Source organism: Macadamia integrifolia, chromosome 2 (assembly GCF_013358625.1).
Source record: "Macadamia integrifolia cultivar HAES 741 chromosome 2, SCU_Mint_v3, whole genome shotgun sequence".
Lineage (NCBI taxonomy): Eukaryota > Viridiplantae > Streptophyta > Magnoliopsida > Proteales > Proteaceae > Macadamia > Macadamia integrifolia.
Genome location: NC_056558.1, coordinates 32,495,482 through 32,510,357, shown reverse-complemented (window position 1 = coordinate 32,510,357; position 14,876 = coordinate 32,495,482). Strand labels below are relative to the sequence as shown.

At 42.8% G+C, this 14,876-nt stretch overlaps 1 protein-coding gene across 1 annotated transcript; it reads left to right on the top strand.

Annotated features, from left to right (window-relative positions):
* The first annotated feature begins 9,979 nt into the window (after window positions 1-9,979).
* Window positions 9,980-14,876, top strand: LOC122088401 (WUSCHEL-related homeobox 8-like). Its single transcript, XM_042657671.1, has 3 exons — window positions 9,980-10,491; window positions 12,762-13,292; window positions 14,453-14,876. The coding sequence occupies exons 1-3, from the start codon at window positions 10,299-10,301 to the stop codon at window positions 14,536-14,538; spliced, it is 810 nt and encodes a 269-aa protein (XP_042513605.1). The 5' UTR covers window positions 9,980-10,298; the 3' UTR covers window positions 14,539-14,876.

Below are 14,876 nucleotides of genomic sequence, written 5' to 3'. Positions count from 1 at the left end.
GCATACGTATATACCTTAAAATACGGATATAATACCTGTTCTATCCGTACATAGCCTTATGGTAGGTGCACGTACACGGTTTGGGCACTCCCGTCTCTTCTGGCACTGGCTCGGACTTGTCGGGCCAGCCGGTGTTTAAGGTCACCCGTGCCATCATAGCCCATAAGGAACCCGCTCTAATATCCTCTGGCTCGGTTCCTGCATAGTTAAACCAGTTCAACCACGAAATCAGACCGAGTTTAAGAAGCGGGATATTACAAAGTGGAACATCTGGAGGCCGACCTCCTCCACGCACAGTAGGAGAGCGATCGAAAGCTCAGAGAACTGAAGGCGCAGATGGTCGTAAAGCTGAGGGAGGCCGAAGCCCATGCCGTCGAGAGCTACAAGTCCTCTAAGGACTTTCGAGAGGTGGTAAAGAGCACCATCGCCCCCAGGTTCATCATGGGTGCCACCGATGTTCAAGACTGGGTCCTCGAACATCCTGAGGTATCCTTCGAGGGGAGTGGCCTCATCTTCAAGGAGGATGCTAATGCAACTCCTGCCGCCACTGAGGTCGCAGATGGTGAGGATAGCGGCAGTGAGGGAGAGGGGGTCCAGGTTTCTCATGAGGTCCCTCTTACTCCTCCTGGGAGAGGAGACTCTGATGTGGATGTTGTTGACCAGGCCGAGGACGAGGCCATCCCTCCATAAACGCTCCATGAGGCTTTTTTTTTTTGGCCCTCGGGCCTCTTTGCAACTTAGCCTTAAGTTCTTTTTTTGTAATTTTGGCCTTCGGGCATCTTTATGTAATGTTGGCCTTCGGGCTTCTCTATAAATGAAATGCTTTTTGTTCAGATACTTGTCTTCTCGATTTACCTTTTGCCTCTTTTTCTTTTTCTTTGCAATCTCGAAGACCGATTCCGAATTCCAAGGGATGTTCTAGATCTTCGGCCTACAGGTGGGGTATGAAGGCCGAAGCTCTCATTCAAGTGGTTCAGTGGAAGCCAACCTTTATCACAAGGTTTGGTCCTGTTGAGTCATTGGTCCGATGGTGGGGGAATAAAGGTCGAGGCTCCCACGCACCTTGGGTTGTCTTCATTCAGGTCCCGTCGTAGGTGCTTCCTTCATAACCCCTACCTGTTATCGGCTCTCAACTAGGGTTATTCTTTCGATCATATTTTCTCAGCTTCAGCCCGAGTGCCCGACCAAAGGGGGTGCCTTATATTAGCAACTATCGGGAAGAGATTGCCGTAAGCCAGCTCATATATTTATGAAATGAAAATCCTTCTGAGTGTTTGGGATGGAGAGTTACAACTTAGAAGTGCTTAGGGAAAAAATTATGAAATGTAATTGTAAATGTGCATATTATTTCACTACTGGTAGAATTTTCTCAAGTTCTTCGAGTTCCATGACCGGGATACCTTTTCTCCCCCGGTAGTCTCCAGGTAATAGGACCCCAGTCGTATTATCCTCGAGACTCTGTAAGGACCTTCCCAATTTGGAACTAGCTTTCTTTGATGCCTCGGGTCTGATATCTTTGCCCTTCTGAGGATAAGGTCACCCATTCTGAACTCGTTCATTCGGACTTTGGAGTTGTAATACCTCGCAACCTTTTGCTGGTAGGTGGTGATCCTTTCTTATAAGGCGTCTCTGACTTCAGTCAAGTGGTCTAAATTAGCTCGGAGTCCTTTATCGTTTTCTTCTTCATTGTAATACTGAATCCGATGGGTCGCGGCTCCTACCTTTACCGGGAGTACAACTTCGGCGTCGTAGGTTAAAATGAAGGGTGTTTCTCCGGTGGCTGATCTCTCAGTTGCGTGGTAAGCCCAGAGGATGTTGTATAACTCTTCTGCTCATAACCCTTTGGCATCATCCAGTCTCTTCTTTATTCCTTGGAGTAGGGTACGATTGGTTACCTCTGTTAGTCTGTTGGTTGATGGGTAACCGACGAACGTTTTCCTATGATCGATGCCAAGGGAATCACAAAAGAAGCCAAAATTCGGGTTGACGAACTGAGTTCCATTGTCCATTACCACCACCCAGCGGATTTCGAATTGATAGACTACCACCCTCTCGAAGAAGTCCCTTACATTCTTTTCGGATATCGTAGCCAGTGCTTCAACTTCTGCCCACTTCGTGAAGTAGTCTACCACCACCACAACAAACTTTCTTTACCTCGTGGCCAAGGGGAACAGGCCCAGAATATCCATTCCTCACATGACAAATGGTACCGGGCTTGACAGGGAAGAAAGCTCGATAGAGTGCTGTCGAGGGACGGGGGCGAACATTTGACACTTAACGCACTTCTTGACGAACAACTCCGCATCCTTCCTCATGGTCGGCTAGAACAGGCCCTGCCTCAGTACTTTATGGGCCAAGGCCCGGGCTCCCAGGTGGTGGCCGCATATCCCTTCATGTACTTCTTGGAGTGCATACTTACCACCGGCAGGGTTCAGGCACTTGAGGTACGGTGTGGTGAACCCTATTTTGTACAGTATCTTGTCCTTCAATAGGAAGCACGTTGACTGCATTTGTAGCTTCCTTACCTCGTCCCTGTCCTTGGGGAGTATTCCTTCCTTCAGGTATTCGATTATGGCATCCAGCCAGCTAGGGCCATCCTCGCCAACAAGTAATACCTCCCGGGGTTCTTCGGTACTTGGTTGGGGTAATACTTCAAAATACACTGATCGTCCAAGGTCCATGAAGTCAGAGGTGGCCAATTGTGATAGCACGTCTGCATTGGCATTCTTTGCTTGCGGCACCTGCCTTACCTTGAACTCCTTAAAGGCTGTTACTTTCTCTCGCACCGTATTCAAGTACTCGGCCATCCTTTGCTCCTTGGCTTCATAGTCCCCATTCACCTATAGCACCACGTGTTGTGAGTCACTATGCACTACTAACTCTTGTACCATCAAGGCCCACGCCAGATTTATTCCGACTATTAGTGCTTCGTACTCAGCTTCATTGTTGGATGCATTGAAGTCAAACCGTATTGCATACTCTATTTTGAATCCTTCGGGGCTAACAAGTATGATCCCAGCGCCGCTTTCCACGTTGTTGGATGCACCATCCACATACAATGTCCAAGTCCTTTCTGCCCGAGCCTCGACAGACTCCTGGGGTTCATCTGGGAGCGTTGTCTCGGCTATGAAGTCCGCTAGGGCCTGTGCTTTTATTATGGTTCTCGATTTGTATTAGATGTCAAATTCTCCCAATTTTATATCCCATTTTACTAGGCGGCCAGACATATCTAGCCTCTGTAGTATCTTCTTCAGAGGTTGGTCTGTGAGCACACACACCGTGTATGACTGAAAATAGGGCCTTAGCTTTCTTGCCGCTATCACCAAGGTGTATGTTACTTTCTCCATCTTTCTGTATCTTGTTTCTACGTCCAAAAGGGTTCGACTAACGTAATATATTGGCCGTTGTTGTCCTCCTTCTTCCTTTATCAGTACCGCACTTACTGCCACTATTGATACAGCTAGGTATAACTGCAAGGTATCCCCCGTATTTGGCTTCGTCAGTAGTGGGGGCATCACTAGGTATTCTTTTAATAGTTCGAACGACTTTTCGCACTCCTTTGTCCACTCAAACTTTTTTGACCCCTTCAAGGTTTTGAAGAAAGGAAGGCATTTATCAGCTGACTGAGACATGAACCGTCCTAGGGAAGCGACTCTACCTGTGAGCTCCTGGACTTGCTTCATATTCTGTGGTGACCTCATATCTTAGATGGCCTGTATTTTCATCGGGTTGGCTTCAATTCCCCTTTCTGAAACGATAAAGCCGAGGCACTTTCCCGATGCTACTCCGAACGCACACTTTGTTGGATTCAGCTTCATGTCATATAACCTTAATACTTGGAATGCCTTTTTTAGGTCTCAAATATGTGTTTCACCTTCTGGCTTTTCACTAGCATGTCATCCACGTACACCTCCATAGTCTTGCCGATCATCCCTTTGAAGATCTTGTTCACTAACCTTTGATAAGTGGCCCCCATATTTTTTAGTCCGAAGGGCATTACTTCGTAGCAGTAAAGTCCTCCATCGGTCATGAAGGATGTCTTCGGGTCATCTTCCTCACACATCTTGATCTAATTGTATCTCGAGTACGCGTCCATGAAGCTTAGCGCCTCATATCCCGAAGTGGCATCAATGAGAAGGTCTATCTTTGGTAAGGGGTAGCTGTCTTTCAGGCAAGCCTTGTTTAAATCCGTGAAGTCAATGCAGATCCTCCACTTTCCGTTTGCCTTTGGGACCATAACCACATTGGATATGCATTTGGGGTATTGGATTTTACGGATGAACTTTGCTTCTAGTAACTTCTCTATCTCCTCATCTATTTTCTGCTGCCTCTCAGGGGTTAAAGTCCTCTTCTTCTGTTGTACCAGCTTTTTAGTCGGGTCGATGCTTAGACAATGCTCTATTACCTCTCGGTCTATCTCAGGCATGTTTGAAGCCGACCAGGAGAAGACATTAGAATTGCCTCGAAGGAATAAGATGAGTTTTTCCTGTTGCTGTCTTGGTATTGTAGCCCCGACTTGGAATTGGCGAGTACTATCCCCTTCTTCGGCCTCAACTTGTATCAGCTCCTCAACCAGTTCTCCCCTCTGATAATTTGTATCATCACGTAGATCTTCTATCAGGAGCGCCTCGCCCGCCTTTCCCTTTCCCCATACCCATAAGGTGGTGGCGTAGAACTTCCAGGATGCTTCTTGATCGCCTCAACACTTTCCAACCCCATTCTTAGTTGGGAACTTCATCTTGACATGTGGTGTGGAGACGACAGCCTTTAATAGGTTTAAGCCAAATCTCCCTAGTATGGCGTTTGTACGCTGAAGTGATGTTTACTACCAGGAAGTTGATCATAAATGTTACCTGGTGGTCTCCGGTGCCGGCCCTTATCGGTAACTTAACCGACCCTTCTACTTTGACTGAGGCGCCCGAGAACCCTTGCAACGGGTGTTCGACCTTCTTCAACTTTTCTTTATCTAGACCCATCTTCTGGAAGGCTTCAAGGAATAGGATATCAGCTGAGCTGCCGTTATTCACCAAGATCTTTTTTACTCTACAATCGACTACGATTATAGTGATTACCAAGGCATTGTCATATGGCGTCTGCACCCCTTCCAAGTCATCATCCAAGAAGGAGATAACCTTCCCCGTCCTTACCTTTTTGTTTGACCATTCGGCCACATGCACGCTTCTCACATAGGCTTTCGCTTTCCTGGATGAGATAGAACTGTGTCCAGTGGTTAGGCCTCCATTGATGGTCGCTATAACCCTAGTTGGGCTTTTATGATTGTCACGGGGGTGATGGTGCACCTCCTCGGGTGTCCGGTCCCTTTGTCATTCCTAATTGCCTCGACGGGCTGGTCCCCTTTATTCATGGTGACTTCTACAGTCTCTTTGGTGGTTGTCCCTGCGATCATTGTCATCTTGGGCATCCTCCTTTTCACAATCTATGAATCGACCTAGATATCCTCTTCAAATCATTCCTTCTATCTCTCCCTTCAGGTGCCAACAATCTTTAGTGTCATGGCCATGGTCTCTGTGGAAGTGGCAATACTTGTCCATATTGCGTCTCTCAGGATGTCGTCCCATCTTCCTTGGCCACTTCATGACTCTGGCATCTGGGGTCTCTTTTATCTACATTAGCACATCCGTTCGTCTCCTATTTCATGGCGCATATCTCTCGAACTTCTTCGGCAGACTGGGTGCCCGATCACGTTCGGACTTTCATCTCTTGCCCTTGGAAGGTTTATCATCGCCTCTTGAGGTCCTTTTTCTCCCCACCTTGGCTTCAGCTTTCTCGTCAACTTGAAGGGTTTCTTCCATCTAAATATACTTATCACACCGAGCCCGTAACTTAGCTACATTCTTCGGTGTATGCTTTGCCAAAGACCTTTTTAGCTTTTTATCTTTGATGCCTCCCAACAGGGCCGTGAACTCTTCTTTCGGGTCCAAACCTCTGATTGTGATCTTCTCCTGCTGGAAGTGCTTCATGTAGCTCCACAGTGACTCTCCTTCATGCTGTTTGATGTTGGTCAGGTTTAATATGGTCTTCTAAAGGGGTTGGTTACTAGAGAATCCCTTCACGAAGAAGAACTCAAATCACTGAAGCTGTGAATTGATTTCTTCGACAGGCGGTTGTACCATAACCTTGCCGCTCCTCTGAACATTAAAGGTAAGGTGTGACACATGATGTTTTTCGAGACTCGATGGAATTGCATCGCAACCTTGAAGCCTTCCAGATGATCGACGGGGTCCCGAGACCCATCGTAGGTGTCATATTTGGGCAGACAAAAACCAACTGGGGTGGGTCCCTCATGACCTCATCTGCTAGAGCCGTGTTATTAGTGAGGTTTGGCTCACGAGTTCCTATCTGGTTTTCTACTACCTTCCAGATCTCGTCTTTCAGGTCTAGGATCATCTGCTTCAACCCCGAGTCCTCATGTCTCTGTCTGTCTCCTTGGCGTGGTTCTTCATGCCTAGCCCTGGTGGCACCCCGTGTCCTCTCTTTGGGTGCGGGGCTTTCCCTCATTGCTCAGTTTCGAGGATTTCGAGAGAACCTTATCGATCCTGTACTACTCTGGTCCTTGTCTTGAGCTCACTCTAGCTGGATATGGGAGCCTCACGGTGCTCCATCGATCTTCTGAGAGACGGCCTTGGAGACCTCCTTCATTGTCTCAGCCATTCAGTCATACTTCTCCTGAAGGGCTTCGAACTACTCCCTTATAACATATTCTTGCACCCTAGGAGGGGGTGGAGGATTACTATCTCTAGGAACCGAATATCCAACAGAGCGCTGGTCCCTTACAGAACCTTCCCGATCATCTTATTCCCGTTCTTTGCCGATTTCTATCGAGGGAGGGAGCCCTCCTGAAGGTTCCCCCTCATCCATGTTTATACTCGGCGTTGCTCTTGTTTTCTCACGATTGTAGGTTTTTCCCACCATTACTGTCGTTTTCCACAGACGGCACCAATCTGTTACTGCCAAAAATCTGTATGAGCTGACTCTGGACAAGCACAGAAGGCAGAGGCCCGGAGGTATCTCCGAGATTAGTCCTCCAATGCCCAAGTTAGTGATTAGTAGAACAGTGTTTTTATAGTAGTAATGGTGGGTGTCCGCGTACCTCCTCCAGGTTTCTTTTGGGTTCCCTCTTATAAGGTTTCTGGGCCTAGGGTTTCAGGAAACCCCCCCTCGGGTATCTTCTCCTCACGTGGTTTGAAGCCTTGCGGCCTCTATCAGATGGACGACACACATCCCTCCCTAAGATACGACGTGTCTTCGCTTTATTGGGTGACAAATTCTGCCGTATCAAATACAAATCAAGAGTCTAATGGATAAACCCTGTGGATGGAAATTCAAAAGAAATGGACAAAAGAGTTCCACTCCATCTCTAATTCTAAATAATGAAAAATAAAAGCATAAAAGGAATAAAAGAGTTGCAGTGTAATTGTGTTTTTGTGTGTGCTATTGATGTCTTCTTCTTGGCCAATTTCCTCTCCTTATATACCTCAAGGACTAACTGCTCCATTACGCACACTATCAGCCCACTTTTCCAATAAAATTATGTCCCAACACGCTTATGAAAGATGTCCCCTTGTTACCATTTCTCGCGTGCATGCCTCAACCGCTCTTACGTGCTAGTGTTGCACTATTTATGGGTAATGGACCTTTGCTATGGTCAGCCCACGTCTTTATTCTTTGCCTTCGAACTGCTTCTGCCAGGTCACTAGGTGCATGCTTTATAATTTTTGCGCCAACATGTGGCAATGGAGCTCTTGACCTTTGATTGTAGCAATGAGCAGTCATTGGAACTCGAATTCTTAGGAAATTATCAACCCCTTCCTCCGAACTCCGCCCGCCCCTATCTCGGCTCTGCTCCTCTGATCTCCCCACCCTCTCTCTCTCTCTCTCTATTTCCCTAACCCCACCACCGCCACCTATGATTGGTTTAGTAAAGGGTATCAACCAAGATTGGACCATGATCCATTCTAGTAATTAATGGTAAGAGTCATCTCAAGAAATAGAACCACCTCGCTCTTGAGATTCTCATTGTCATCCTCATCAAGAACGATGAGGGAGGGTCTTGGGCTAACCATTTCAGTCTCTCATGAGTGTGCGAGGGAGTGAACAAGAGATGATGGAAATCCGTTTAGAAAAAGAGTGTTGCAGTGGGAACCAGTGGTGACTGCTCAACTCATCCGGTCTCTCACCCCTATGGAAAATTACCTTGTTAGATTTTCTATCGTTTCAGCACGTCATCGAGTGAAAGGTAAAAAAGACTAGTTACAAATTTTGGGTGATTTACATCAACCTCCCTTGTCGTTTGCCCAAATTATATCATCTTCCTAAAAATTAAAAAATTACGTTTAAACCCACCCCAAACTAACACTGTGAAAAGAGGTGTTAGTTTATGAAATGGAAAAGACAATTTTACCCCCTCCTCCTTCTTCTTCTTCTGCAACCATCGGTGTCGAGATTAACGGCGACAGGAGCCGAGAACGATGGAAGAGAAGGATGGGAGGACATGTTAGCTGAAACTCCCAATGACATGTTATGTAACCCAATTCTTTGAGAGTGTTGAAAAAAAAATGGTGGTGGCTGCTGCTGTAGTCAGAGATGGAGTGGATGGGAAGAGTGGCGCGGAAAAGGATGGAATTGCTCAAAGGAAATTGTTGAAAAGAAGGATGTGGGGGTAGAAATGGAAGACTGTGCATTTGCTGAGGAAATGGGTGGTGCTATGGATAAAACCCAAATTATTGCTGTTGTTGGATGTTGGTTGCTTCTTGTTGCTATTAATGTTGTTGAGCGAAGGCCATAGTTACTGCTGCTGTTGCTGCGTAGGCATGAACCTGTCAATCCGTCACTGCTATAGATGGTATGGCTGAGAATATAACACTATTGATTAAGAAGAAATTTTCTAATGAATGGAATAATGATTTTCAAGACACCAAAGGAGCATCCAAATCTATACCACCACTACTCCTTACCCTATTTTGATTCTAATTAATAAGGGTTAGTTTCCCTTAAAGCACTTCCTTTTTCTTTCTTTTTTTTTTTTATGAAGATAGAGCAACCTACACAAAAAGATACAGAAGTTGCTAAACCTAACTTCCGAGACCCATAACTACAAACAACTTCAAAGACAAAGATATTAAGGTATTGGGTTTTAAAATTATGAAGAAATGTAAAAACCTAACTGGGTACTTGAAGATGTTCATTAAAGATTTAAAATCTCATCCAAAAATAATCCGTCAAATTGTCTTTATCACTTCTGTACAAAACCCCCAAAATTTACAGGTCAACAAGAGAGAGAGAGAGAGAGAGTTACAACCTGAAGATCGCCGGATTGGAGTTATTCTTCTCGCAAATCTCCAGAGATTTGGAAGAACAAGAAACCCTCGGTGATGACTTCCCTTCACTTTATCAGATTTCTCTTCACTTCGTGGGAAAATGCAATGACCTATGATTTGGGGATTTAGGAATTTTATGTTTGAAGATGTCATAAGGGTAAAATGGTCTTTAGACTTAAGATTTTTAGTTCAAGATATAATAAGGGCAATTCCATCTTTTTGTATTCTAAAACTAACACATCTCTCATGGTGTTAGTTTATGTGAGTTTAATGTAATTTTTTTATTTTCAGAAGGAGTTATGTAATTTTGGCAAATGACCGCGGAGGTTGATGTGAAAAACCCTAAAATTTTAAAAAGGTGATCGAACAAAAAAAGAATTCTTAATAAGCAAATCCCGCTCAAAAAGGGCAGAGACGGAGTAAAAAAAACAGAAGCGTGTTTACGGCGTCCATTCTTATCAAAAAAAAAAAATTGTTTATGATGTGACTGGTGTCTATGCCCCACCGCGAAATATCGCCTCTGCTACCGCGATCCGTTATACGCTTCGTGAATACGATATGTCATTTATCCGCCGCTTCAAAATATTCTCTTCAATGTAAAGAGTATCTTTTTCCAATTGGCGAGATAATTGAATCGTGCGCGTGAATGGAGCTCCAACCCTCCGAGCTCCGAGCCTCCGACCAGCCTCAGTCTTACTTTGATAAGCATCAGCGGCTAACATACGCCAGTGTGAGCACTGAGACATCATCCTTCTATCCATATTCCATAGATTCCATTCTCCGTCCTTCGTGCATGTCTCTCTCTTTACCCTTTTTGGTGCTTTCTCTACTTTTTCTGCAATTGCTTCTCTCTTTCACACTACACTCAGAGTCTCTGAGACCGAGGCCGAGACCGAGAGAATGAAGGGATTGCGATGATGGGAAAGTGAGAAATGGTGGAGTAGGAGAGGAGTGATTAGGATGATGGAGTGGGAAAAACAAGATCAGCGGCAGCAACAACAACAACAGCAGGAAAATGGAGGCGCCTTGTACGTGAAGGTCATGACAGACGAGCAGATGGAACTTCTTCGACGCCAAATCTCTGTCTATGCCACCATTTGTGAGCAGCTTGTGGATATGCACAAAACCATTACTTCCCAACAAGATCTCCCAGGTTCCCTCTCTTTCTCTTCTTCTTCTTCTTCTTCTTCTTCTTCTCTATGTGTCTAGTTTCTTTTACAGTTGTACTAATAAAGATGATGGTTTCGATGTTCTTTATGGTGGGTTAGTAATTGAATCTATTTATTTGATGAATTTCTGGTTTGTTTTTAATCTCATTCAAAGGGTTTTTATTGACATTTCTTTCCTTTGTTTTCCCCATTCCGGTATTCTACTTCCTGCCCCTTTTATAGTTCTACATGCGTAATTCTGTGTTCTACGGGTACTCTTATCCTTTTAGATTTCAACATTCTCTCATAAATGGTGAGGGATTTATTCAGCTTTTGTAAATTGTCAATATATAATGCAAAATTAATATTTTTATCGGTAAATAGCTTACGCATCTATCAAGAAAAGACTTGGATATCAATTTCCAATGGTGTTTTTATGTGTATTCTTTCTCTCATTGTTTTGGAATCCTAAATTTGATCAAGATTTGATTAACTGAACTGGAGATTCGTATCATCAGCTTCCCAGTTCTGGTTGTGAGCCATAATTCATACTTTGAATTGCATGTTGTTTAAATTTATGAGCACATAATGCTTGGGTAATTGATTTTGGTTGAATTTTTTTTCTCTCTTTTTTTTTTGTAAGTGATTTTGGTTGAATTAGGTGGTGTTGTGAAGAGGCAAGGCGGTTGCAATTTACATAAATTGTGCTCTGTTTCAACCTTTTTTTTTTTTTCGTATTCATAACTGTTACTGGATTATGTACAGTCTTGTTTTTTGTTGGTAGTTTTGAAAGAAATATTCTATGGTTTTAGCTTAGGTTGTCATTTGGTTTCTACCATAACTTACTCCAAGACCAGTATCAGCTTGAACCCATCTGAATTTTCATTTTTACATTATATTTATGGAAATTTAAGATGGATGTCAACCTTGTCCGGTGTACCCATTTATGTATCGTAATTCAGGCATGTAGGCCTGCTGATAGAACTTCGGATTTTGATATAAATGGGATCATTTAATTAACTTTTCTGTTCAGATCTGAATCGTAGAACATTATAACCAATCTTCCACATCGTTCTATTTCAATTATTTTTCTGTTCCCTGAAACTTGCATTGATGTGGGGGCTTGGCCCGAATTTGATTCAGAGTCATAGAAATAATGAAATTTTAGCCCATAAGTTGACTAACATTGCCCTGTCTAGGTAATACGGTGCACATAGAGATTACTCTATAGATTTTATTTAATCTTTCACAAATTTGGGAAGATATTAAATGTCTAAGAAAATATGATATTTTCCATAGAAAAGAAAATGTGTTATGTCGATACTTTTTTTTTTTTATTGAATGTGCTCTGTTGATACTTTGGTCAATTCTAGTGTGATATTTTTGGGGAACCTGAAGTTGAGGTCTCTGTTGTATTTCACTATTTAACCCGAGCTATTAAAAAATGCATACACTACATCGTACAAGGTTTAGCAAAATGTGACGTCTCCTGGCCTATGTCAATCCAATGAATCCACAATAAACTCGGAAACCACAAGGTTAGGTGTAATGACATGGGAGTCCACACGAGAGACTAAGCAAGATTATACTAGGTATCCGGAATAACTTCATAAATGACAAAGAAGGAACTTTAAGCATGTACCATCTCAAATTCCACTTCAGTTACTCTGACCATGCTATGCCATGAGAAACAACTTCATCTTGCAATATCTTCTTACATGGCCATGACAATGAAAAATTAGAAGTTAACTAGTGAGGTGTGGGAGGAAGTTTATTCAGTCTCAGTGCGGGAAAAGCATGATTTTGCTGCTACTTGTTGCGTGCAAATGGCTTTCATTTCATGCTCTTTTTGCATCGTTTTTACAACAGCTTTTGGCAAATTTCTTGGTACACTAATTTCTAGTCTTCTTTGATGGACATGATGTTGTGGCCAAAGATTTTATTTTCCCTTTTGTTTTATAAGAAAGAAAAGGAAAATTTTCCCTGTGTGCTACAGATTTTCAGTTGATGTGTACTGCAAATTCTTCCTTTTGGATATACAATTTTGGTAAGAGCCAGTTTATCAGAATAAAATATTGAAATTTGGTTGGAAAAAATATCCTATTATCTGGATCCCTTTTAATTTTGAAATAGGAACACTGGAATTTAAATAATAGTTGTTTGATTGAATAGTTATTATTTGTATAGACATCAATTACTGATAATTCAATCATCTGCAATATTTAGTGTGACTTCATTTTTGCATCTAACAAATAATTTTCATTGCCTTCTCCAGGAATGAGGCTTGGAAATCTATACTGTGATCCCTTAATGTCGTCTTCTGGCCACAAGATCACTGCCAGACAGCGATGGACCCCAACTCCACTGCAGCTGCAAATTCTCGAGCGCATCTTTGATCAAGGCATTGGGACTCCAAGCAAACAGAAGATCAAAGAGATTACTTCTGAGCTGACACAACATGGCCAAATCTCTGAAACAAATGTTTATAACTGGTTCCAGAACAGGCGGGCTCGATCAAAAAGGAAGCAATTGGGACCAGCAGCAAATATCCCAGAATCAGAAGTAGAGACAGAGGTTGAGTCTCCGAAGGAAAAGAAAGCAAAACCTGAGGACATCCATTCACATGAGAACCCAAATCCCATATCTGAGGATCCATCCTTCCAAAGTCCTGAGATAAGCTCTGAGCTTCATGCCTTTGATCCACACCCCAACAAGGATGAGTCCACGTTTCTGTCAGATGGTAGCTCAAAATCTCAAGGGAGTTTAGGCCACATATCTTTCTATGATAGTCTGCTATCAAATCCAAGTATGTATATGCTTAACCTCTCCTCTACATTACTTATCAGGTAACTTGAGCACTGCAATGTTCATCAATGGCAGAGGACATTGACACAATATTTTTAAAAGTCGTATAAATCAGACCAATGGTAGTAGGAATAATGGCTATGAACAAAAGTTGAACCCTGGTTAGTAATGAATTCAAGAATAGAAAAAAGAAACACTAGAATGGGTGTATATCAAACCACAAGTACTTGCAACAAAAATTGTCATAGAGCGGTCGGAAAGAAAATTTAGGTGGAAGTTTAACAACCATGGAAGTTAAGGGCTTTAGGAAGATAAATATTTCCAATGGGGTGCTTCATTTTTTCTTCTTGTTAGTTTCTGGTATTCATGTCTCTTTTCTTTTGGTATTCTGCCCCATGAAAGTTGTTTGAGGTGTCATGGCCATGTTCAACAGAGGTCTTTGGATGCTCCAGTGTGAAAAAGTGATTTGATTCAGATTGAAAGAACTAAAAGAGTCAGGGGCAGACCTAAAATGACCCTAGGAGAAGTGAGGAAAGACATGCATAGCTTACACCTTGTATTAAGTATGACCTTGACTAGAGCTGATTCGAGGGCAAGGATCCATGTAGCCGACCACATTTGATTAGGATTAAGGCTGAGTTGTCGTTGTTGCTATCTGCTGTTATTTGGAACTTGTTTCATCTCATCTAATATTGCTTAATGTTTTTCAAAACAATGCTTGCTTGTACTGTCTGTGTGTCACTTATCTTGTAGTTTCCTTGGCACATTAGATCAGAATTGGACTGATCTGGCTTCACCTCAACCAAAATTCGTCTCTATTACCACTGGTATCTTATCCATGCTTTTTCCCTGGTCGAATTCATCAAAGGGTGGATCCAGTCACAAATCCATTAAGGGATGGATAAGCTTATCCAATCATCATGATTTTTGGTAGTTCTCTCCTACACAGGACCAATCCGTGAACAGGTTCTACGTACTCAAACGTGCACCACAATGTGGGAAAGGAAAGTCTAAGCCTTTTTTTTTTTTTTTTGTCTTCGAGAAAAGGGAAACATTTGTTTGTGCTTGTTCTATGGATTGCAACAATTTGTTATTCCTGTAATTTTCAAACTGGCCAAACCCATTTTCTTATTACTTACTACTTTAAATTGCTGAATGCAGGAATTGACCACCTGATGGGGAAAATGGAAATGCCAGGAGTATTTAATCCTTACCAGCAGGGAGAAGACTATAACTTGATTGGATGATGCTCTCCTCATGCAGTGGTGGTGTTTTGTCACGCAATGTTTACCGTGACTGGAATCCAAGGTGCTGATGGCATCTTGAGATTGATAGACTAGTTAATAGTTAGAGAAGAACACTGTCTACTTTTGAAAATATAGGGATCACACACAAACATAGTAATAGTTTGCAGTCATATACAGGTAACTCTAGGTTTAGCAGCACTTTTTAAGAGAGAAATGCATGGCAATTCAGATTCTGAAAGGACTGGTTGCCTTGGATCTGTGAATTTTGTTTATGGACATGGAAAGTATATATATTATACTATACTATTATATAAAAGCACAAAGTGGCAAATTTTTCA